At 43.0% G+C, this 26,761-nt stretch overlaps 1 protein-coding gene across 2 annotated transcripts in view; it reads left to right on the top strand.

Moving 5' to 3' along the window:
- FAM124A (family with sequence similarity 124 member A) overlaps positions 1-11,461 on the top strand; it is a 76,528-nt gene extending 65,067 nt beyond the window's left edge. Inside the window, exons 4-5 of one of the 2 annotated variants that reach the window (XM_054015143.1) lie at positions 1,484-1,552; positions 6,625-11,461. In XM_054015143.1, the coding sequence (XP_053871118.1) occupies positions 1,484-1,552; positions 6,625-7,461 (906 nt within the window). In that variant the 3' untranslated portion in view covers positions 7,462-11,461. The remainder of the gene's footprint in view (positions 1-1,483; positions 1,553-6,624) is intronic. The other variant, XM_054015142.1, reaches the window with a different exon arrangement.
- The last annotated feature ends 15,300 nt before the right edge of the window (positions 11,462-26,761 follow it).

The raw sequence follows: 26,761 nt of genomic DNA on the forward strand, positions 1-26,761 counted from the left end.
AAGAACCTAACTTTTGCCTCCTGTTTTTAAAAAAATTTGTCCTCTGTGTTTCTCCTGCAAGATGTGCTCTGCCTTTTCTGCCTTAGATGTTTGTGAGTTCTCTAGTATCAGTGATGGTTTTAATAGAAACACACAATCCTAAACGGAGGTCTTGGAAGCTCAGTACAACAGGAAATGATCTTTCAGCCATTCTGTCCTTCACCATGAGTGAGAGACAACCTCTTTTATATCTTTTTATTTAAAAAAATATCTTAATTAGAATATCAATATATCGAATGCCATTTTAAACATAACATATAGTCAAAAAAAGCCAGTGTACATATATAATGTTATAAGATTCCTCTTGTGATGACTGGGACTACACATTTACTGTAATTGTGAGCTCAGCTGTAAAAAGTGAGTGAAAGTTTATAAAATGTCACAATAATCTATAACAACAAATGTTGATGGGGAAAGGTGCAAAAGGGAGACAGACTTTGAATGAGTCCAAACAAAGAGGCCTGGAACCCCGGGATCTACCATGACACTGTTCAGCCTTAGTTGCCCTGATCCTGAGAGATGTACTGACCAGACTGGGTCAGAGAGAGAGAGAGTGGGATCCTGATGATGTCACCTCCTCCACTGGCTCTGGCTAAATCCCAACCATCAACTGGGATGTGAGATTTGTCATCCCTGCTCATGTGTGTCCTTTTCCTTCACTTTGTTCTCTTTCATATCCCTCTCTTTTCTTCTTGTCTAATAAGAGTCTGCCTTAGCCAGCCAAGACTGGACATTTTGCAACATTGCTGAAACTCTGTGACCAGAGAGGAAACTAAAAGCAATGCTCTAAGTAGCTTCGTGCTGATACGAGTTTGCCAGATCTCAGAGAGGCTAATAAGACTAAATGCCATGCCTGTGTTTTGCCAGTGAGGTTGCAAGTGAAAGTCAATCAGAGACAGAAGCTGCATTTTCTATATTTGCTATTCTTTTCTCTCCCCTTTTGTGTGTATTTGTCTTGTTTTGTCTTCTAGGAAACTGGATCAGACTTCGAACAATAGCAATAACATCTCCAGTTCATCTCAGCTAACCTCTTCTCCCTCCCCCTTCCCCCCCCCCCCCAAAAGGGACAGTTATTGGTATCTTTAATACTTTACATGTCAAATGCTGAACTGTTTCCTTCTTTTCTGTATCTTTAATAAAGGATTTAACAGATTTGTAATAATGTGTTTGCCATGGTACTAAGCAGGCAGAGATCTCTGACAAGGTCATTTTAACACCTTTGACTCTTTGGGTCCATATATTCCATCGAAGTTAATACAACAGCCCATCTAACAGAGTAAGATACTAATTGGTGTGAGGAAGGGTGTCATAATCTGGCCCTTAGATCTTTGTAGTCGGGACTGTCCCTTATCTGTGTTTGTACAGGGCCCTGGTGAGAGTTGAGGCCTCTAGGAACTACTGAAATAAAAATAATGACTAATAAGATAAATCTTTTTTTTTAAAGGTGGAAATTTCCTTTCTTCTGTCAACATGCAAAACGTTAACTAGCAGCCCTGGATTCTTCTCATCAGATGTAGGAGGCCCTAATAACATAGACTCTGTAGATCTCTGTAACTTTCACCAAAACTTGTTTCCTTGATTTCTGAATGTTTGACTGAATATCCTCCAAAAATTCTGTTTTGATGTGGAGAGATTGTAATTTCCCATAGACTTCATGAAGATTTGTGAAGACTACAGTGAGCATGGGTAACAGACCAAGCATTAGGTTTTAAAAATATATTATTTTTTTTATTATAAGCTAATCTGTTCAATCAACAATTGTTCTCTCATGGGTATTCATGTGGGCAGATATATCATCCTCTCTATTTGGAATTTCAATCAAAATCAACCTTTTTGGTGTTCTAGGGGCTGCACAAGTGGCGTATCAGTTTGTACACAGGGTTTTTGTTCTGTCAGATGGCTGATCCTTTTCCAGTGTAGCTGGACCTTTTGTTTCTAACACAAGCAGCACAGATATACCAGACAGTGCTTTGTCAGTCTGCAGTGAGGTAATGGGCATTGCAAAAAGCAAACTGTAAGGAGGCTGAAGGGGGAAAAAAAAAGTATGAGATTTTGCTTCTGAAGTGAGACAAAAGATTTGCCCCACGTGGGGAATATAAAGGCATTATGCTAAAAAGAACAGCTGAGATGTACATGTCATTTACTTTAACAGATAAAAACAAGTGTTTTTCTATTTTCCTCTGTCCAAGATCAGAGTAGCAAAGGAAGATCAGTCTCTCTCACTCATGTTTCATGTCTCATTTTGGTCCATCACATTCTGAAAATGGGTTCCAAGTCTTTTATTATTTTTTAAATTTTTATATACATTTAATTGGTAAAAGCAAAGAGGAACAGCAGACTGCCTAGCTCTCTGTATACAGTAGTTGACTAGTAAGTAGAGGCATGGTGTAGTGGCCTCAACACAGGACTGAGAGCCAATTTCCCCTGAGTTTTAATCCAGGCTAAAATATGGTTTCCCTCTGTGATCTCCAGCAAATCAGAGAATTTAGAGATGGAAAAGTCCTATTCATTTATCTAATCCAGCTCTCTACCAATAAAGGAGTATCCACTAATCTACATTTGCTAGTGTTTTCTCTGGTCTGGTATAAAATGTGCCAAAAGATGGAATTTCCACTACTTCACTTGGGAGATTATTATACAGTCTAATAATACATATAACTGCTAGGATGGTTTTCCATGATGTGGGATAAAGGGCTTCTGAAAGTGTTCTAGCAAATATTGCACTTGCCCATAAAATTTAAGATGGTATTTGAAAATGTGACCCATAAATTATAGGTCATCTCATTACAAATATTTTTACATAAAGAAACTGTGGTGCAGGGATATAATAACTTGCCAAAGACATCACAGTGCAAGAGTAGAATCCATATCTCCTTTGGATTTCCAGTCCTTTGCATTATCCATAAGACCATCCTCTTTGCCCATGTTAGATCTGTCCCACAAAGCATTTTTGAGCTCTTCTAGTATAAGTCATTTGACTTGATAACTGTATTTGTGATCTAATGTTTCAAAGGCCCTAGTCCAGGAATCCACAAATAAGGACTCTTAACACCTGCAGGGGGTCCCATTGAGTCTAGCTTCAGTTACTACTGGTGCATGTTTTGTCTTAAATATTTATCAACTATTTATTTTTTTAATTACTTAATCCATCTGTTTGCCATGCAGTTTATCTCACAATAGAACAAATCTGCAGAGAAAATCAGAACCATTAGTGAGTGTAAACTGTATTCATATAATGACAGGTTTCAGAGTAGCAGCCGTGTTAGTCTGTATCCGCAAAAAGAAGAACAGGAGTACTTGTGGCACCTTAGAGACTAACAAATTTATTAGCATCCGAAGAAGTGGGCTGTAGTCCACGAAAGCTTATCCTCTAATAAATTTGTTAGTCTCTAAGGTGCCACAAGTACTCCTGTTCTTTTTTTTGTATTCATATAGTGGACAACGATATAACAAAATAATTTCCTGCACAAACACAGGAAGTGATGAGATAATTTGTTTGTGTCCTTGAAAATGAAATACTGCATTCTATAGGCTATCCAGAAATGCCTTCAAATACAAATTGATGCTTTTTTCATCAATACACACCTATTAACAGCCTCTGCATAATTTCTAAAATAACTTATCTTGCCTTCTGCATAAATAAAAATAATATAGCTCTAAAGTCATCTCTGATAAAACTTCATTGACTACCATTCAATTTGAGCCATTCTGTTTGACTCTTTTGAAATCTTGATCCCTTATCTGTTAATGAAGCTGGTACAGTACTGTAGCTAATTTTATTCGAAGATTCAGTTAGTTCTGTGTGGCGTTAAGAAAAATAGCCTATTACATTATGGATGGATGGATTACGATGGATGAAAAGATGGATTATGAATTACCATAGCTTCATGTGTTGGTGTATTCATCTACAATACATAAGGGAACTCAACAGGGTTTATGTCCCATAACGCACCCTTGGCCTGGACAGTTACAAATGAGCAAACAATTTTTTGCAGATGTGAAAGTACCTTGTTACCTCTACAATCAATGTAATAGATAATGAAAGATTTAAACAGCACATCTTTGCCACTAAAACCATTGGGGTGTGCAGTAGTGAGAAATGAGCAACAACAATGCTTGGAGGTTGTCTAGGCATTAAAGTAACAGTAGGTTGCTATCTGCACTAAATTCCAGTTGTTACCATTTTAAAATTCTTAAAATTTATCTAGTAATATAATTTAAAATATAAACAATGAAGCTATTTGCTGAATAAATCTGTAAGATGTCAAGTAATGGATGTGGAAGCTTCAGAGGTGAGATATTTTCTCAGTTCTGATACACTAGCTGTGTGGTAGAGTATTTGAACCATGCTGTGTTAAGTCATGAGGTGGAGGACAATAAATAAGGTATTGGCTTATTTGGGCCTAATTTCTCACTTTGGATGTGTGTGAAGCTCCTGCTGCAGTCTGTGGGAATTGCATGTAAGCGTATCTGGGGACAAAATTTGATATTTTGCATCATGTGAGAAATTCCAGTAAAGCTTTCAAAAGAAGTGATTTAAATACAAACTGTTGAAGACATATTGAAATAACTAATATGAGGAGAAGGATACAGGAAGTTATTAACCATTCAAAAAAGGTTTGCTAGGAGTAGGGGGGATGGGCGGGAGTGGGGGGGAGAAGGGTCCCTTGCTCAGACAATAGATCTTGGAGATAGGGCAATGTTAAAAGAGAAGGGTGATGTGTTTTTCAAAGAGTGGGAGATACTGGTTTTGACTGACACTAAGAATTGGAGTGTTTCAGGGTAATGATATTAGGGCAAGGCTATGGGTGACAGTGGTGGCGTTGGTGCCCTTCTATCATTAGAATTGAGGTTGGAAGGCTGGGGAGAAAGGGCTGTTGATGACCATGAAGTTCTTCTTCAAGTGATGGTCCCTATTGTATTCCACCGAGGGGATTCAAAATCTGGGCTTCCTGCCCTCGCTTGTTTTCCATCAGTGATGAGCACCGGTGCTGTTTGTACTGTTTGGGGAAATCCCACATCACATCAAGGTGCAGTATCTTCCTCTCCTTCCCTGTCCATACATGGGAAAGCTGAGCTCTTTCCCTCAAAAATCACCTCATGGAGGCTGCAGTGGGGCCAAAATCAGATCCTGGCCAGGGAATCCCCCCTGTCCATCAGCCTGAGCAACCTAAGAGCGCTCCCCCTACCACGGAAACTCCAGCTGGCTCCGCCAGTACCAGTGCTACAGACCCAATGCAGCGACCTAGCCATGAGTCATGGACGCATGCGCATAAGCATGGCCATAAGTCTTCCTCCAAGTCCAAGAAGGACATTGCCCTGTCAACGAATTCCAGCCATGGAGGAACGAGTTGTTCCAAGGCTCACAAGAGTGAAAAAAGGTAGGCAGGAAGCACAGATTTTGAATCCCCTCAGTGGAATACAGATAAGGATCACGCATCTCAAAGAACCTCCAGTTACAGGTAAGTAATCTGCCCTTTTCATTCCTAGAAAATATAAGGTAGGGGATGAGTTGGATGGAGAGAGAAGTAGAAGCGTTGGTGAGTTCCAGAGAAAAAGAGGGAGAATGAGATTTCTGGGTTTACGTCAGCGGTCAAAATCAAAAGGAAGAAAGTAGCAAACTTCTCACCACCCTTAGTGAAGAAATGAATGGAGAAAGAACAGTAATAGGGGTTGGCATTTACACTATTCATCTTCAACTTCCTTTACTAAAAGAAGAAATGCTGGAAGTAGAGTATGAATGAAGTCATATAATAATCTATATTAGTTAAAAAGTCCATGCTGGTTGAACTTGTAGAATACCAATAAACAGTTTCTCTTTGATTTATTTAACCTTTTAAGTAAAACCCAATCAATATATTAAAATTCAGAATGAGAAAAACTCTGGGATTTTGAGATAAAAAGGAAAACCTGGTGAGCTGGAGTAACTTGCTCCTCTCACCCATCCAATTTTGCCCTGAGCTTCAACACACAAGCTTCAAAGATTTTTTTTTATGTCAATTTCCTATAGTTTTGTTTTTTCACATACTATGTAAGTATGTAATCAATCAATCCAGGCTTTTACTGAATGTCCGATGAGACATTACTTGTTTTTTAAGAGCCAGGTTTTTTTAAATTGGAATAAAATTAGATGCCTTTCCAAAGGGTCTTTCTGAGCTCAGCCTTTTGAAATCTCATATAGAATACTATAGTTCTTAAAAATATTACATAGAGAATTCTCAGAGCACATCTGAAAATTTTGCTACAGTCCTAGAGTCTTAAAATTTCACCTGTCTTCCAAGAGATGAGTGTCTTTCTCAGGATTTCACTGTTGTTCCATGGAATTCACCCTCTGAGGCAGGACAGTTTTAAGGCTCCAGGCCTATTCACTTTTGTTTTCCTCCAAGGACCCTTATATAAATATTTGGATTTTGGCACAGTGCTTTTTCTTTATTATTAAAATGAAATATTTACTGTGACTGTACTGAGTGACAGTCTGCTTTATAGTTACATGCAGTAACAGTTCAACAATGGAGACTAACGGTTGTAAAATTGCCAAGTCTGAGTTAATGTGGTCTTTCCTCTTTTCTTTCCCCCCTCCCGCAGCAGGCACGTATTTGGTATAGGAAGTCTGCTAAGCAGAACAAGCTTCATTTCCCATCTTCAAGGGATTCCCATTTCACTCCTTCACCAAGCTACATTTCTCATAGTCACAGACCTGCCCCTGATCAAACTAGTGAGCATCTGAAATCAGCTGGTCAAATCAAGCTGCATCGGGCAAATGGCCTGGGTCAGTACCTTGGCATCTCCCAGCAGGACTTGAGAAATGGTGACCGAGGAGACTTCACCCGAAGATCCAGTAGTGCCTCCAGCATTTCATGGTCATTTCAGCGAAGCAAGTCTCTGTTCTGTTTGCCCACAACAAGCTCCTCTCCGGCCTCTGACTCCTTTAACTTTAGTGAACCGTTTCAGAATTTAAATACTGGGTCATCTGTGAACAGGTTAAAAACATGGAGATGCAGCCCCAAGCTTAACATTGAGGACTTGGAGGGTTCACAGGAGACTGATGTCGACACAGGGATGAAGCTGTCCTTCTCAGATCTGTCTGTGGTCTCAGCCTACTCTACCTTTAATGGATTTTGCAGTGATTTGGAAGCTACTCTTCCCTCACAAAGGCAAAGTGTCAGTATATCTAAACAGGCTGTCTCCAGGGGAAGGCCGTTGTCAGCCATGTGCAGTACCCTTGAGCTCCCTAGTGGTTCACTTCCATCTCTCTCCGAGTGGTCTTCCAGCTCTTTCTTGTCATCTTCCGCATCCTCCTTAGCATCTCACTGCCAACTCAGACAGTCACCAGGAGCAACCCCTTGTTCTCTGAATGATAGGAAAACAACTGGCAGCATTCATCCAGGCTCTCCAACCAACGAGGAGGAATTCTACATCTGAGCTTTCTCCATGCTGAACCTTTTAATGTAAATTTGTGCATATGTGAATTACAGCAGTGCATTTCCACCATCTGAGCCATCTGTGCTGGCAAGTTCCTTGCTCCTTCCTGAGGGGAGGGTGTTACATCACTAAATGTTGTAAATGTTGTGAAAGGTTCCCACACACCACTGTAATGGGTGCCTCATAAATGTGTATTATAATATCAGGTGAGGTTGTGTCCACTGGATTCATGTGGAGAGGAACCTCGATGTGTAGCTGTGCAGGTAGGAGGTTTGCGCTCAGTGTCCTTCAGCTCTGGCGAAGGGGGTTTGGGAGACTGACCCTTAGCATGTAGAGCAGGAAGTGCCCAGGGATGCACATGTTAACCCACCTTCCCCTGACAAGTATCTGTAAAGATGCTGAAAAGAAAATACAACCTCAAGCTGCATTAACTTTTCTGAGAAGCTCTCTCCACACTGGCGAACCCTTCCCCACCTCCTTTATGAGGTTCCAGAGGCAGCTATGAAAAGGGCCGACCCTAGCAACATGACTCCAGTAGAGCCAGATAAGGAGGCTGAGGGCCCCAGAACCATTGTAGAGGCACAAGCCTCCAGCTGATCTTTGAGAATCTGCAGATTCGGGGAGAGAACGTCCTGTTTGCTCCATGGGGAAGAAGGAACCCGCACCATATCCCCAATCTGATGGACCGATTTTGGGAAAATGCCATGAGGGGAACCTTGAGGAGCTTTTCTCCCCATCTCTCCCCCCTCCCTCCCACCCAAGTCAAAAGTGTTTTTCATCATATGGGAAGGGAGCAGGGCGACTCACTGTTAAAAATGCACTGCAGCTCCCTATTTTTAGGGGTTTGTTATTTTGGTTGTAAAAAATTCACCCCATACATAAACATAGTATTGGTGGTCCCAGCCCAATTTCTGTGTAAGACAAATTTCTTGCCAAACTTGTCTGAATTTTTAATTTATCTAAAGGGAAAAACATGTAGAATTGTACTGGCCTTTTTATCAAGTTACATTTTGGCAAGTTGTTACAGTATAATGTGGCAAGCTGTTATGGTGTAATTACTTTTGATATTTTGGAAAAACGTTTACATGGAGAAGCCATTAGTCTGAGAAATGGCTAAGTACCTTTATAAGGATTTTTACCATCTATTTCAAACTTTTCTGACAATATATCTCTGTGTTAAACACGACTGACGCTGAATGTTGTTCTGGTCTAGGCACTAAGAACGTTACCTGGTTTAAAGTAGTGTTTACAAAACTGTATTTAATAATAGACAGGTACAGCTGCAGAAGATCCACTCTGATCAGTCAGTAAATAAAACTAGGGAGGAAGAATGATCTTGTGTGTATTACTCCGCAGCGTTACTCCGAACAATACTATTCATTTTAAAACAGCCTAAATAAATAGTTACATAAGAGAGTGGAACAGCTCCAAAAACCTTCATTCTAACCCCCAACTAAATATACAGTTTATACTATTCCACTAACCATCCTTAAAAAAAAAATGCAGTCTGGAAGAAATAAATATAAAATCATTCTGTTTAAACACCATTAAAGTTGTAACCCAAATCCACAAAAGGCAGGAAATTGACAGTAAAGGCTTGAAGGAATTGGCAGTCAATTCACTGACCCTCCTTTATGCTGTTCGGCATTTTTTGCTTTTTTCCCCCCCACAGTGATAGAGAATGGTGCATCTGCCTCATCTAGAGTTTCCTGCCTGTAGTCAGCTACTGAGACAACATGAACTGCCTGGAAACCTTGTCTTCTGTATTAACTATAAAAATAGGATTTTATTCCAGATCTGGACACCCAGCTGAATATTAGCACTTTCCCCACCACTACCACCCAGAGCTGTTTGGGTTCACTCCAACTTTTGATAAACGACCCTGTTCAGAGATGCTTGGAAGCAGAAACAGCATGAATGAGGGATTTAACATGGTGTTTGAATGTTTACCAACTATCAGCCTGCTCCAAAGCCCATCAAAGTCCGTGGGAGTCTTGGGGTTTAGGTCAGTCAGACTTTAGGGTATGTCTAAAAAACCTGCAGCATCGAGTCTCAGAGGCTGGGTCAGCTGGCTCGGGCTTGTGGGGCTCGGGCTGTGGGGCTAAAAATTGCAGTGTAAACCTTCAGACTTCAGCTGGAGCCCAGGCTCTGAGACTCAATACTGCAGGGTCCTTTGCAGGGTCTCAGAACTGTTAGAGCACAGTAGGCCTGATTTGCCACTGTCATGGGCTATATGTAATTATTTACAACTGGGCAAAATATGTGTAGAACACTACTCGATCAGAATGGTAGCATTTTGCACTCACTTGGCAAATGACTATGCAAGGTGCAAGTCAGTGAAGAATCAGGCCCAATAGGTTTAGACCAGGGGTGGGCAAACTACGGGCCGGAGCCATTTTAAGCCGGCTCACGAGCTCCCGCTGGGGAGCTGCCTGGCTGCACCTGGCTCCACGTAGGAGCCGGAGAAGGGACATGCCACTGCTTCCAGCAGCCACTTGAGGTAAGCGCCACTCAGAGCCTGCACCCCTGAGCCTCTCCCCACGCCTCTGCCCCAGCCCTGATCCCCCTCCCACTCTCCAAACCCCTCAACCCCAGCCCAGAGCACCCCCATGCACCCCAAACCTCTCATCCGCAGCCCCACCCCAGAGCCCGCACCCCCAGTGAGAACCTGCAGCTCTTCCCACACCCCTGCCCCAGCCCTGAGTCTCCCTCCCGCCTTCCAAAACCCTTGGTCCCAGCCCTGAGCACCTTCCTACATCCCAAACTCCTCATCTGCACTCCCAACCAGAGCCCACACTCCCCTCCCGCACCCCAACCCCAATTTTGTGAGCATTCATGGCCCGCCATACAATTTCTATTCCCTGATGTGGCCCTCAGGCCCACCCCTGGTTTAGACTAATGGCACAATATTCTTCTCTAAAATGTGTGGTGGCACAAAGATAAATGATGAAATAACATTGTGAAGCCATTTTACCAACACTAGCCATTTTCAGATATGACAATTAACAGGAAAGAATTGGTTCACCCTTGTCAAAAAAAGTGTTTTATCATTCATTATTTGGGAAAAGGCATATTCAAAATATTTATAATACTTATAAAAAGTCATCAAAACATGGAATCAGAAGATCTTCAGAGAACTGACTTCAGCTGACATGTCTATTCATTCCTGGAACCATGTCAGTGTTCAGACTCCTGACGGAAGCTGACTTGTTCTACTACTGGAGAGAAGACTTGGAAATATCTGTCAATCTACAGCGTGCCTTATGACTGGAGTTCAGCATAGCTGAATGCAATAGCCTGGCTTTATCAGAAGTATTGATGATGTTGAAAGGCTGCAAATTAGCACAAGATAGCAAATTACCAAGTAGCAACTAATGTTAATATACGGGAATGGGAACATCTAAACTCCAGACTGTATCACGTAAACCAATATAGGAAGGAAGCCAAATTAATTTCAACAGACTCAGAAGAGAGAATTTATATTGTCTCAGATGGTTCTGTTCTTCCAAGTACTTCTACTCTGTTTACTGATATTTAACTAGAAAATAATGTTCTAATTTTTTAAGTTCTGTATGAATAATTCATGGGGTGTGTAACAAAATTGTGGAATCACAAAATGCTCCACTGAGAGGAAACGGAATAATATTATTGTACTGAAACCTTTTATGTTATAAAAATAAAAGCCAGCTTTTCAAGAGTGTTTCAATTAAAATAAGTGTCATTAGTTCCCTTTTCTATAATTTAAAAGGGAGTTGAACTTATCCAGATGACTGGAGATGCACAAGGTTCATGCTATGGCATTTTGCTTATGTATCATATAACTGTTGTTATATTATGAACAGGATCAGTAGAAAATTGCAGATTTCCCCTTAACTTCCTCTCTTCTTCCATGCCAGCATATGTTGCTTTTATCAAATAAAATATAGACAGAAAGTTAATTGTATTTAAACTTCTGTGTGTTCATTTATTAAACACAGTGGAGTCATATTGGTTACTTTAGTGAGGCCTTCCTCAGATTTCAAAAGATCACTGTACCAGACATAAGCACATCACTTCTGCGCAATGTTGATCAATAGAGCAAATATAAAATAAACACAGCCCTAAATACAAGAGATGTCTCTTATTTTAGACTCAGATTTACCTCTACAAACAGGTCTTATTTCTCTTTTCTTATTGCAAATTATTTATCCCAAAAGCTAAATGATTAACAGAGGATATGAAAAATTCTACATACATGAATCCAACTTAATTTTGTCTCCTGTATTAGAATCATAGAAACGTAGGGCTGGAAGGGGCCTTGAGAGGTCATCAGGTCCAGCCCCCTGTGTTGAGACAGGCCCAAGTAAACCTAGACCATCCCTGACAGGTGTTTGTCTAAGCTGTTCTGAAAAACCTCCAATGATGAGGATTCCACAAACTCCCTTACAAGCCTGTTCCAGTGCTTACCTATCCTTACAGTTAGAATTTGTTCCTATTATCTAAACTAAATCACACTTTCTGTAAATTAACCCCATTAGTTCTTGTCCTCCTTTCAGTGGATTTGGAGAATAATTGATCACTGTCCCCTTTATAACAGCCATTAACATATCTGCAGTGGTTCCCTCCCCCGTTTCTTTTCTCAAGACTGAGCATGCCCAGGCTTTTTAACCTTTCCTCATAGGTCAGGTTTTCTAAATCTTTTATCATTTTTGTCGCTCTCTTCTGAAGGCTCACCAGTTTGTCCCAAACTGTGGTGTCCAGAACTGGACACAATACTTTAGCTGAGGCCTCACCATTGCTGAGTAGCACGGGACAATTACCTGCCATGTCTTACAGATGACACTCCTGTTAATGCACACCCAGAGTGATATTAGCCTTTTTTTGCAGCTGCATCACATTGTCCAGTCATATTCAGATTGTGTGCCACCATAACCCCCAGATCCTTTCCAGCAGTACTACCACCTAGGCAGTTATTCCACATTTTGTAGCTACATGTTTGATGTTTTCCTTCCTAAGAGTAGTATTTATCCCAGTAAAGCTAAATGACTAACAGAGGATATGAAAAATTCTACATACATGAATCCAACTTAATTTTGTATCCTGTATTAGAATCATAGAAATGTAGGGCTGGAAGGGACCTTAAGAGGTCTATATTGTTTATATTGAATTTCATCTTGTTGCTTTCAGACCAATTCTCAAATTTGTCAAGCTCATTTTAAAATCTAATCTTGTCAGCCAGAGTGCTTGCAGCCCTTCTGAGCTTGGTGTTATCTGAAGATTTTATAAACCTTTTATAAGCATAATCTCTACTCCATTGTCTAGATCATTAATGAAAATATTGAATAGTACTGGACCTAGAATAGACCCCCTGCAGGCCTCCCACTAGATGCATACCTCCAGTTTGACAATGAACCATTCATAACTACTCTTTCAGTACAGTCTTTCAACTGGTTTTGCACCCACTTTACAGTAATTTCAGCTAATCTTTTTTTAAATCCGTTGTCCTTATTCTGCTGCGCTCACTCCTTCCTTGCCTTAGAATCATGAACTCTATCATTTCATGATCATTTTCACCTAAATTGACTTCAACCTTCCGATTCGCAACCAATTCCTCCCTGTTGGTCAGAGTGATGACACTTTTTTTAATATGGCCTTCATTTTTTGGTCTTTGTCCCACAATTACACTATGACTATCTCTTTCTATCTGTCTATAGCCACTCATCATCATGGGATCTGAGTGCATCCCAGAATTCCACAGTATACACAAAGATATGTAGGGAGTTTTACTGTATTTTATAGTTTAACATTGTGCCACTGTAGATGTTTTGCATTCTGCTCCGAAGGTGCTGAGGTTCATGGTCATCCTGATCTCTTGGGGTTGATTTTCAGATCTGGTGTCCTGCACTCTTGAACCTGACATTGGTCCAGAGGAATGTAGCTGTTGTGGTCATAGAATCATAGGCCTGGAAGTAACCTCAAGAGGTCATCTAGTCCAGTCCCCTGCACGCATGGTTTCAAATAGTTCAGTGGGGCATAATTAGTGGCTGCTGCTATGGTGGAGGAAAGATAGGATTTCTTTGTTTCTTTCATCACCAGGGCATAGGCTCTCAAGAATTCCTTGTGCCTGATTGTTTCCTCCTGCCGGCTCAATTTTTTTTTCCTTCCTGTTTTTACACAGTTCATCAGAGACATGGAGTTCTGTGGTGGCAGTCTGGAGGGAGTGGACACTTTGGTGTCAAAACAGGGATTGGCACCACCATGTTGCGTGACGGACATTTGACAAAATTACTGTACTTAGTGACGGACATTGGGGGGTGAGAGGCGTTATGCCATTCAGTCATTCAATTTTCTGAAAAATTACCGTGGACCACAACTTTTTTACCACGGAAATGTTACTGACCTTGTGTCAGGGTGTTGATGGCTTTGGTTAGTGAGAGGTTATGGTGACCAAAAGCTTGATCCAGCTCCATTGTAGCCAGTGGGAGTTTTGTCATTGACCTCAATGGGAGCAGGATCAGACTCTAACTGGGTTTTCTATTCCATGACCTTTGGTAGGGCGGATTTACCTGCACGGATGTTTTATAATCTGACTAGGTCCAGGAGTTTCTGGGGGATAGGCCATAATTATGGGGGTTTCACAGGATGTGTGCAGCACTTTAAATGACTGCAATAGTTCTGATTTACAATGATATAAAAACATTCCCTGCAATTGTAGCTAAGTATAATATTGTATGTTATTATCACTTTTTACAATACTATTTACACTATGTTAGTAACTTTGTTAGATTAGAATTAGGGCTGTCAATTAATTGCAGTTAACTCGTGATTAACTAAAAAAAATTAATAACAATTAAAAAATTAATCGTGATTAATTGCGCCGTTAAACAATAGAATACCAATCAAAATTTATTAAATATTTTGGATGTTTTTCTACATTTATTGATTTCAGTTACAACACAGAATACAAAGTGTATAGTATTCAGTTTATATTATTTGTATTACAAGTATTTGCACTGTAAAAATGATAAACAAAAGAAATAGTATTTTTCAATTCACCTCATAAAAGTACTGTAGTGCAATCTCTTTATCATGAAAGCGCAACTTAAAAATGTAGATTTTTTTTGTTACATAACTGCACTCAAAACCAAAACAATGTAAAACTTTAGAGCCTACACATCCACTCAGTCCTACTTCTTGTTCAGCCAATCACTAAGAGAAACAGGTTTGTTTACATTTACGGGAGATAATGCTGCCCGCTTCTTATTTACAATGTCACCTGAAAGAACAGACGTTTGTGTGGCACATTTGTAGCCAGCATTGCAAGGTATTTACATGTCAGATATGCTAAACATTCGTATGCCCCTTCATGCTTTGGCCACCATTCCAGAGGACATGCTTCCATGCTGATGACGCTCGTTAAAAAACTAATGCGTTAATTAAATTTATGACTCAACTCCTTGGAGGAGAATTGTATGTCTCCTGCTCTGTGTTTTACCTGCATTTTGCCATATATTTCATGTTATAGCAGTCTCAGATGATAACCCAGCATGTTGTTCGTTTTAAGAACACTTTCACTGCAGATTTGACAAAACGCAAAGAAGTTCTAAAGATAGCTACAGCACATGACCTAATGTTTAAGAATCTGAAGTGCCTTCCAAAATCTGAACAGGACAGGGTGTGGAGCATGCTTTCAGAAGTCTTAAAAGACTCCGATTCGGAAACTACAGAACCCAAACCACCAAAAAAGAAAATCAGCCTTCTGCTGGTGGCATCTGACTCAGATAATGAAAATGAACATGTGTCGGTCCACACTGCTTTGGATTGTTATCGAGCAGAACCCATCATCGGCATGGACGCATGTCCCCTGGAATAGTGGTTGAAGCATGAAGGGACAATGAATCTGGCATATGAATAACGCATCTGGCAGGTAAATATCTTGCAACGCCAGCTACAACAGTGCCATGCGAACACTTGTTCTCACTTTCAGGTGACATTGTGAACAAGAAGCAAGCAGCATTATCTCTTGCAAATGTAAACAAACTTGTTTGTCTGAGCGACTGGCTACGCTGGGGTAGGGGGGAAAGCGGAGAGCTCAGTTGGGGCTACGATGAGGGAGGGGGGTTGAGAGCTAGGCCCTGGCTAGGGTCGAGCTTTCAGCCTCGGCTGGGACAGCAGAAGAGCTGTCTGCCCTGGCTGGAGCTCCGAGCACGGCGCTCCGAGCTCCTCCCCCCATTCCACCTCCTTCCATCCACAGCCCTGCCCATGGCCCCACCGCTTTCCTCCCCTTCCCCCATTCCTCCTCCACTCTGCCTCTTCCCCTGAGGCCCGGCCCCCACACTCACTCCTACCCCCCCACTCACTCCTATCCCTCCACCCCCACAACGGCCCCGAGACCGGAAAAGCTCTGTGCCCTCACTGTGGCCATAGGCGCCGACTTCTGGCTCGACCTCTTCTGCCCCCAGCCCCACCCCCTCCTGCCCCCATTCCAACCCCTTCCCCAAAATCCCCGCCCCAACTCCGCTCCCTCCCTGCCCCTATTCGACTCCTTCCCCAAATCCCTGTCCCGGCCCCACCTCCTCCCCTGAGCGCGCCACATTCCCGCTCCTCCCCGCTCCCTCCCAGTGCTTGCTACAGCTGTTTGGTGGCGGCAAGCGCTGGGAGGGAGGAGCAGAGACGTGGTACACTGGGAGGAGGCGGAGCAAGAGGTGAGTCGGAGGGGCAGGGCAGGGAGCTTGGCTACCTGTGGGTGCAGAGCACCCACTAATTTTTCCCCATGGGTGCTCCAGCCCCGGAGCACCCACGGAGTCGGCGCCTATGACTGTAGCAGCAAGGCCACAGCAGGGAGCAATAGCTCCTCCAGCCCTGGGGCCGTGGCGCAGGGAGATTTTTCTGGGAGACCCAAATCCCCTTTCTCCCTCTCCCTTCAGCTCCATTACGTGCCACCCATGCACTTGTCATTTGCAAATCAGGCCACAGAGAGGACAACTGGAGCCCTAGACAATTCCAAAATTATACTGGCTCCTTCCTTCTCCTCTTTTGAGTCTCTTGAATTATATGTGACTCAAACTAAAGTTAATTGTCCATTTTAATTAAATTTCTCCTGAATGTATGATGCATGAAATACAAAATATCTTGCTCAATGGAGGCATTTAAAATCTAATGTGGTTGTCATAAATGAACATTTCTGACCATTAATACTGAGTGCAATTAGAATTGGAATAGGTTTGCCAAAGCAAAACAATCTATTAGAACTGACTGATCACACAGTAGAGTCATGGTGACAACTAGGAAAATTCCCTGTCTTATTGTAGGTTAGGAACTAGCTCTGAGAGTTCAGGTATCTCAAAGTCTGCAGAATGTTTCAGTACTGTTCTGTGATGATATAAGGGTTTCTGCAGACTGTGCTACTCTGCCTTATGGAACCTGAGCTGGAAGCAACTGAATATGGTCTGTGAAAGCTGCCAGTGCCATCTTGTGGTTGTTTAAAAAAATATAACAAGTGGCACTGCAATGTGAAGCTGTAATAGAAAAAAAATAGTGACATCCCTCCAAACTATCCACTAGTAGGTTCTTTTGATATACCTGATCCTGAATGAAGAGAAGGTCCTACCTTTCCTTAGTAGTTTCATTTGATGATCATCATTTGTCACAAAAAATTGCTGACCTATTCAAAATAAGTGCTGCGAAGAGATATTCTCTCAAAAGAGCAATGGAGAGCATTTCACTGATTTACAAAACAGTTCTGTCTGCCCTGATGTTGTATTAGTTCTGCATTTCATTTTTCTTTGCTGGCAGATTTGGAGACAAGCGCACATACTGTTGTTATGTTTTATTGGTCACCCTTTAACTACTAAAACATTGACAGGGCAACCAGATTGGTTTTCAAACCAAACTGGTCTGCGTCATAGTTTTTACAACAGAACTTAAAAAATTATTTATCTTGCTAACATGCCACATTATTGTAATATGTGTACAATATTACGCTAAGTGCGGTCAATTTTCAAATCTGTGTCTTGGGATTTAACTGCACATCTGCTATTAACGGAGCCTTGCGTATAATGCATAACGCTGGCAGGTTGTCACAAATTCCACAATTTTTGCAATTAAAAAATAAAAGTCCCAGCAGCTCAATAATCCTCTGCTGAACACCTTTAACTGTAATTTTTAATGGAAATTTTAGTCCTCCTTGTACAAAGATAATCTCCCAAATGGGACCCAAGTGTAACCGATGTAGTGCTGTCTTCCTATGTCCTACCAACAAACAGTACTTGTACAAGGTGTTCCTTCGCTTTATATAAAGATATGATTTGAGATGAGAGGAAATCTAAAAACAAGTAATTTAGGAAAGAAAACAAGTTCTAGTACCCGTTTTATAAGAACTTATTTGTTATTTTGTGTCTTACACATGAATTGGATGAATTTCATTTGGTTTCAACTTGTCTTAAACATAAAATCAGAACCACACAATATATTTGCAACTAATATGTGCTCTGACTCTCTGACTTGGGCATGTTTTCTGCTAAAAGTCTGGGGGAGGGTTTGGTGGGTTTTCCCTCTCCCCCCATTGTTCTCCATAACATATTTGTGACTTTTCTAGGGCTGGTTTTGTTTTGTTTAGACAGGACAAAGCCCAGCTTAAATTAATGATTTTGTGGCTGAGCAAATGGTTGCATACTTTTATGTTTTTGTCCAGTTGCCACAATTCCCTGCTGATGCCCCATAAATCCACCAAAATGCTTCATCTGCTCTTGACCTTCTCTATCTGCCATTTTGCCTCTCTGCCTCCTTCCCATCTTTTTATTGTTGTTGTTCTGTGGTTTCTCCAAAAGGGGAATGGGGATTAATTCCATGTGCTAGCTCCCAGGCTGCTCTACTTATAAAGTGGAAGTCAACAAGAGGAAGATCCTTCCACAGTAAAGGCAGCAACAAGGACAGATATGCGCAGGAGCTTAGCCAGTTTTTCTCTCCAAGGGCACATAGGTGTCAGGGTGGGATTGTCATCACTGAGGCCAGGGAAGGTGTGAAGCACACAGCAAGCTACTCTTCTCCTGCAGCTTTGAAGGAACAGTGTAACGGGTAGGCAACAGCAGAAGGTGCTACAGCTCTTACGGGTATGGGGGAGTCTTGCAGAAAAAGGTGGCTCCTAAACTCTCCCCTTCTCCTCAAATGAAACATAATTCAGTGCAGCTTTGACACTGAAATCATCTGAAGCCAACAGGAGCAGGCACAAGCACAGCTTTGGCAGATTTTGTACCATGGGGGCCAGAGATGTGGCCAAGCCTGGACTACTCCTCAACCTGAACACTCCTGGACCCAGAATTGTGCAGGGGCGATACGTCTCCTTCCCCTTCTGGACACACTAGGACCCAGACTGGGCCCTCCACCCCCAAGCCATGTGGACCGGGGAAGAAGATATTAGTAGGGAGGAGCTAGCCCAGGGGCCAAAGAAACTGAAGTCAGCAGAAACAAAGGCTGGATTTATAACAAGGGTTGCTGGACATGGATGATGTCCATAAAGCATCTTCTGCAGTTTTGACTGGACATTTTCTGCCCTGTACTGATTGACTGTTCGCTACTTCCGCCTCCTCCCTCAGAATCTTTTCACCTCCTCCCTCAGAGTCTCTACCTGCCTTTCATACCCTCTTCCTTCCCCTCCTCTCTTCCCCCACTTTCCTGTCCCATCTCCCTTCCCATGTCTTCCCAGTTAGCTGATCCTCTTTCAACAAAACCAACCCCCCAAAATTAGCCCCCTCTAGCCCTCAAAAGGCACTAAAATACAATTTGCCATCATCGCACTGATCACTCTGTTTGCATGTTCCGCCCTTTTTCCCGCCCGGTGGCTGTCTTGTCTATTTAGATTGCAAGCCCTTTGGGGCAGGGACTGTCTCTTACTATGTGTTTGTACAGCACCTAGCTCAATGAGGCCCCATCCTTAGTAAGTCCCTAGGCACCACTGAAATAAACATGAAGGAGCTTGCCACATAACTTAGGTCTAACATGCTGTACAATACACAAGACTTTGCATTTTAACAATAACGAGCATCGCGCAGTGACATCCTAGCTCACCACTTCAGAAAATTCCCCCTGTTGCATGTGCTACTCTGTTGACTTTCTTTACTGCCTGTTGTCCGTTAAACAGAAAACGATACTTAAACCTTCTCTTTTGCTGCACACCTGTGTTATTTCTAGGACAATTGCCTGACTCTGCTTGCTGCCTGAACACTACAGACTCATTGCCGGATAGCAAACAGGAAGCATAGATATACTCTGTAATGCCTGCTAGCCTTCAGCTTGACAAAACTGAATAGTGTAGCAGAATTGAGACAGATTGTTTCCCAAGGCCATCTCCACTGGTATGTTTATCAGGAAGTCCAGCAGCATCGTTTGGTGAAAAAAACGGAATTGATCTTATTATATAAGGCAGCCCACAGAAATGGGTGTGTGAATCCATATTTATTATTTGAAGTGAAAAGCAAATGGAATCAGAAATGGACATCATAACCATCAGATGTACCTTTGTGTAAGTGGGGGAATGGTCCCATTATTGTGGGGAACTTTCCTGGCTTATACACTACCCCAGGATCTGAGTTCTCACTCCCACTTCCTTTACCCAGAGGCCTGCCTGACCTCAAGGGCTCCGCCTTCCACTGTGGCAGAGTCCTCATAACCCCAACAAGGCTGGGCCCAGGATTCCTGGGGGGCTCAATCCCCAACCTTGTTGTGGTCACTTAGGGCAGGGGCTAGGGTGTCCCCACTCCAGGGTGCTCTCTCTGACTGGACGCTTCCCTGACCCGCTGATCGTTACATACAGTTCAAAGCAAATACAATTTATTAAACAGCAATCAATTAAAAAAAATAAGGAAAAAAATGGGAAAGGTTAAAGGAAAACATGTCATCCTGCTCTGTGGCATGGGGATGTAAGGGAGCGTCTCTGGGATGTAAGGGAAGTTATAATAATAATAATAATTAATGGAGATATCCCATCTCCTAGAACTGGAAGGGACCCTTAAGTTCAGTCTCTTCCTCACAAGTCCCAGGCCTCCTTCTCAGGCCCTGGCTGTGCTGCGGTGGTCACATGCTCTCAGGCTCTAGGTGGCAGGATCCTTCTTACCAGCATCGCCCCTGCCCCGTTGGGGTTACGATCCCCCCCAAGTCTGGCCTGCAGGGCCTCTTGGCTGGGGGCATCGCCCTGCGCTGAGCCCACTGCCCAGGGTCCCCCTCACCTCTTCCCAGCTGCTCACTGCACCCGACTCTGGATTGCTCCAGCCCCAGCTCCAACCCCACTCTGCCTCAGCACTGCTGCTGCTGCTCTGCCTCCAGCTCCCTGGGCTGCTTGTATGGTCCCTCTGGCTCTGGTTGCTACAGCTCTGCCCCCTGTACAGGTCTGCTCTGTGGGCTGCTTCTGGGACTTTGCTCCCAGCACTGACCTGCTTCCTGGCTGCTTGTCTGGCCCCTCTGGCTGGTACGGCCAGGGCCAGCTCCAGGCACCAGCTTAACAAGCAGGTGCTTGGGGCAGCCAAGGGAGAGGGGCGGCACCTGCGGCAATTTGGGGGCAGCAGGTCCCTCACTCCCTCTAGGAGCGAAGGACCTGCCGCTGAACTGCCGCCGCCGATCGCAGCTTTTTTTTCTTTTTTTTTTTGCTTGGGGCGGCAGAAATGCTGGAGCCAGCCCTGGGTACGGCTCTGCTCTCCAGCTCAGCTTGGGCCCCTGCTTTCTCCTTAGCTCGGCCCCACTCAGTCTGACCCAGGCAATTCCAGCTCACGTGGAGGATGGGACACCACCACCCCCGGTCTCCTGACTCCCTGATTAGTCTGCCCGCCCTGACCTGGAGCATTGGCCTCTCTCCATTGTTCCTGGGGACTGTCAGTCTCAGGGTCCTGATTTCCCATCGACCCCTCCCCTTACTTTTGGTACTGGGAGCTAATCAACCAAAACACCCCGCTGAGTTTTAGTAAGGGGACAATAGTCCCCTTACATTTGGGAGTGTAAATAATTTTAAAAATCCAATGGAATGTGCTAAAGTTGAGAAAAGGGGAGCACAAGAACTGGTGCAGGAGTGAAGATTTTTCACCGAGTGACATGTTAATGTATCAATACAAATCTGAATACATTAAATGTAACCCTTCGTGGCATTTTGGTGATAAGCACGAACAATTGAAGCCCTCTTTCTTGTTTGTTATGGCACTAGAACATCTGGATGGAATTACAGTTTCAGGATCTAATCCTGCATGTCCTTACTCACAAGAGTAATCCTTACTCTCACAGGTAGTCTGATTACAGACCGTATTCTAGGGTTTGCAGAACTGAGATCTTGCAGTGTAAGCACTATTAATACAAAATTGTACAAATAAGGAGGGAAAGATCTGCTCTAAAGTCCGTTGAAGTTAATGGGAATTGTTTCATTAATTGTGGTGGGTTTGGATCAGGCCACTATAGAGATGCAGTTGTGATGACAGTAAGCCATGGTTTTCACAACGGACATACTTCACATCCCAAAGCCGATTACCCTCTGGTCTTTACACTACACTGAGAGTAGAATGAAAAGTGATAAGATTTGCAAGGCCAACTTGACTATGCAACAAATGGAAATATACATAACTATAATCTATGGCAGTAACAGTTTAATGTTATTATTATTGTCATGTTTATTACAGTAATATTGAGGGACCAACCAATATTGTGCCCCATTGTGTGAGACACTGTAACAAACTGTGAAAAAGTCCCTACCCCAGAGAGATTACACTCTGAATAGACGAGACAATCGCAACAGGGTAGGGAAAAGGAGTATAACATACATGCAGAGTGATCTATGTGATGGCAGCAAATGGCATATTTGCCCCACCTTGTTTTTTGCTTGAATTTTGTTAGGAGGGGATAAGCTAAACAGGAAGACAAAGGAAGGGGGGAGGGGAGAGAACATGAGGGGAAGAAAGAGGAGGGTGAGAGGGAAAATGAGGAGTGAGGTGGAGATGAAGGAAGGGGCAGAAGGGAGTTGGAGCAGAAAACATTTTTTATGGCTCACTCAGTTATTATATCCATGTGTGACTCAATGGGACCTTGATTTTTAAATACTAGCATTATTAGTCTCTTTAACAAATGAGAAGAGGTACTGAAAGATAGGACTGTCCATTGAGTTTCTTTCCTGCAATTTATCATAGCACACAATTCAGTAAGATGTAGATTGCTTCAGAATCTGCACACTTTGATGTTTAAATGGCTTATTGTTGTCTGGGTGTCTTACTCCCTTTCAGCAGCAACCCAGATATAAACATTAGTTTCCAGAACTCACTGCAGAGGAAAAATTAAATATTAACAGTGGAAATCAAACTGAGTGGAAGTTCTAAAGAAATGGGTACAAAAGACAGCATTCTGAAAACACAATGAGAGGAAATACTCTATCAGTGGACAACACAGAGGGCCAGATCAACCATCGTTTTTTAAGCAGTGGAATATAACAAGTATGTATGCCCGGCTCTGTCCATCACCATGATACCTGATACCTCAGCAATATCAGTGATGAATGCTACTTTAAAATATCAGAGGCGTGTTATGGCCTCAAGTGTGGCATACAAGAGGCAAAGTAAATAAGAAAGAAAACAGGAGACTTCAGAGACTGAGACCACTCAGGGCAACAAATGATAGATTTGTGTAAGCTGGAAAAATAAGCATATGCACAACAGGAATTGTGATGTGTCACAATGAGCAGGAAATGTTCATTTTAGAGAACTCCATGAGGAATTTGGAAAGAAGAGAGGGAATTGTATCCTGTACACTGTATATAGTACATTACCAGACTATTGTATCTCAATCCCGGGGGGAATCCTCTGAGGCAACAAGATAAACATTTTCCTTGAATGGGAAACAAAAACATGGTGAAGATCTCTTCTTTTCTGTTGTGAGCGGCTTATGGCATGTAAAATCCCATTCGGAACTGGCCGTGTACGTGTGTGTGCATCAGGAAGAAGAGATGATGGACACCAGGCAGAGTCACATTGGTGCTAAAGCCAAAGGCCAGCCAGGCTCTTACGGCATTTAACCTGATATGCCGAAGGTAGGATTCAGAGTCAAATCCAATGCACTCACAATGCACCAACCTCAGTGGGGGCACAAGGAAGATATTGGTTAATTTTATAACAATCTACAGAAAACAATACAAGAAGTTTCCAGACAAGACATGGTATTGGTAATAGGAGATTTTAATGCGAAAGAAGGATCGACGTGGAATTCCTGAGCTGGAGCAATAGGCAGATTTGGGCTCGGTGAAGAAAATGAAAGAAGAGAAAGGCAGAAATGTAGTAGCCTAACAACCTGGTGATAACAAATAGGCTATTTCAACAAAGAAAATTGCGGAAGAAATGGACTTGGCTATCACCTGATGCAGATGCGGATTAAGATTTATTGGGGCCTTGGGCACAACGAACATTTGGACCCCCGCACACACACAAACAATCCTAGTATGGGGGCCCCATCCCCTGCTTCTCCCCTTCCCCACAAGCTTCCGCCTCTTGGCCTGGCCAGAAGCCAGGGCAGTGGTAAGAGATGCCCAGGGAGCCCAGGCTGCTAGGGGGAGCCCTGGTCCCTCCACTTGCCCTGGGGGCGGGCAGGGACACAGGCCAGGGGCTGCTCTCGGGCCCCCCGGACCCCTGCCCATTTGTTGATCATCAGTTGGCAAGAACAAACAGGACAAATGCCCAGTCTTGCCAAAAAGGGGCTCGGGGGGGGGGAGGGGTGAGTGGTGGGGCAAGTGGGGGAGGGAGAGGCTTGGGCCAGCTCCACATGAAGGAGGGGGAGGAGTTCAGGCCAGTTCGGCACGGGAGGGGGTGGGGGGAATATGCTCACCCTACTACTGCCAGGCTCCAGCTTCCGGCTAGCCAGGGGGCAGGGCCTCAGAGGGAAGAGGAAGAGCAGGGCAGCAGGGCCCCGGGTGGGGAGAAGAGGAGCGGGGGCAGTGCCAGAGTTCCAGCACTCCTAAGGGGGCCCCCAAATTGGCCGGGGCCCCTGGGCCTGGGTCCTATGGACCCACGCAGTAATCCGCCACTGAACTGATGGGCAAACAAAGATCATGATAGATTTTGTACTTGTGAATTGCAGATGGAAATCAGGTGTGTTGTCATGCAGATCATTTGAGGCCAATAACAGATCAGATAATAAGTTACTGTTGTCATCAATGAGGTTGAGCCTGAGAACAACTGAAAAAGTACTGAGAACAAGATCTATGATGTGGACAAATTGAAAGAGCCAGATACCAGGAAAGAATACAAGGAAGCCATATGGGAAAAGTATCAGATCTCTGGTGAAAGAAGAACCAAACACTGAAGAGACATGGAATAGTGAGTGTAAAAAATTGGATTACAAGAGCAGCTGAACTAGTGTTGGGCTACAGTCCAAATAAAAGCAATCGAAGAATGAAGTGCTGCAGTTGAGTGACAAGAATAGGAAACAGAAGGAGAATAAAAAGGAAGATGCAAGTCTAAGAACTGAGTAAAACAGTATGACCAGAAAGATAGAACAGAAAGTGAAGACAGCAAATAACAATTGGATAAATGAAAAATGTAAATAAGCAGAAGACTATGCAAAGAGAAATGCAATACTGTATTGCAAGATTGGAGAAGTGAGTGGGACATAGAAGTCGAAAACGTTGGCAGTGAAAGAAGCACTGGCAAATTATTGATGATGAAAAAGCAAAGAATAAATGATGTAAAGAATATTTTGAAGAGCTTCATGACATGCAGAACACAGTAGATGGAATGGTCCTAGAGAAGCTTCCCAGTACAAATGAGGGAGAGCAGATGCTAGAATTTTTAGAAGAAGTAAAGATCTCAATAGAAAGTTTGAAAAGGAAAAGGCACCGGGAAGTAACAAAACCTCAGAGCTCTTGCAAACAATCGAGAAACACATAGTAAAGGCAGTGCACAAGCTATTCAACAAGATTTACAAGCAAGAGCAAGTGCTAAGTGAATGGGGTAAAATGATAATAGTACCAATTTATAAGAAAGGAGATAAGAGTGAATGTAAGAACTATAGAGGAATCAGCTCATTGAGTGTGCCAGAAAAAGCATTCACCAAGATATTGCAGAGTAGAATGAAAAGGTACATGGAAGTGGCACTTGCAGAAGAACAGGCTGGATTTAGGCTAGGACAAAGTATAATAGATCAGCTATCGGAGAAATACATAGACCACGCCCAAGCCTGTTGCAACAACTTTATAGTCTTCAAACAGGCTTTTGATAGCATTTGGAGAAAGGGTTATGGCAAGTGTTGAGAATGTATGCTGTCCCTGGCAAAATGATCAAGCTGACAGAAAACATGTAAACACACAAAATGGATGAGTGCCGTCAGAGCAGACAAGAAGCTGGTGGACTGTTCAGGATGAGCACAGGCGTGAGACAAGGATGCATGCTATCACCAGATTTGTTTAACTTAGCATTGGAAGTAGTGACGGCTGTAACACTGAGAGATGAAATGAGGAGTCATGTTACGTGGGAGGACAGTAAATAACTTTAGATTTGCAGACAATATTGACCTCTTAGAATTGACCAAGGAGGATGTACAGAGAATAACTGACAAGGTAGACCAGGAAAGCAGAAAATTCAGACAGAAGATCAGTATGGAGAAGACAAAAACTATGTCAAATGGAAGACAAGAAGAAGACGTAAAGATCAAAAACAGAGACAAAGAACTAGAATAAGTGGAAAAATGTGTGTACAATGGAGGATTGAAGAATGTGAATTGTGAGGATGACATAAAAAGAGAAGACTCAGACAAGGTGCTATTACATTTGGAAAGCTCTGCAACATCTGGAAGGCTACAGACATTTAGATAAAAATGAAAATCACCGTATATGAGACAATTGTGCTGATATTGCTGTATGGGTTGGAATGCTGGAGTATGAGGAAAGCTGACAAACATAAGATATTGACTGCAGAAATGAACTGGCTGAGGGTATCAAGACAGCAGAAAATTAAAAAATGAAGCAATAAAAATACGGCTAGGGCAAGAAATAATGCTATTATACAAGATTCAAAAAAGATGATTGTGATGGCTTGGACACATGTCAGGAATGGACCCAGAAAGATACTGTGTGAGCAGGCATAGCTTCCCTCCAAGATTGACAGGGAAGGAACACCGCACACGGGAGGCAACGCACACCTCTCTGGAAGCAGAGGGGTGGTACAGGAAGTACAAAAGGTGGGCCCTGCAGTTCACTTAGGCAGTAGCTGCTGAGGGAGACAGACACTTCCCACCCACTGCTGGAATGGGAAGTTGAAGAGGACCTCCACTGCCCCGAGGACTCGTCAGATCTTCCAGAGCTGCCAGGCAC

This window comes from Malaclemys terrapin, chromosome 1 (genome assembly GCF_027887155.1).
Source record: "Malaclemys terrapin pileata isolate rMalTer1 chromosome 1, rMalTer1.hap1, whole genome shotgun sequence".
Taxonomy (NCBI): Eukaryota; Metazoa; Chordata; order Testudines; family Emydidae; genus Malaclemys; species Malaclemys terrapin.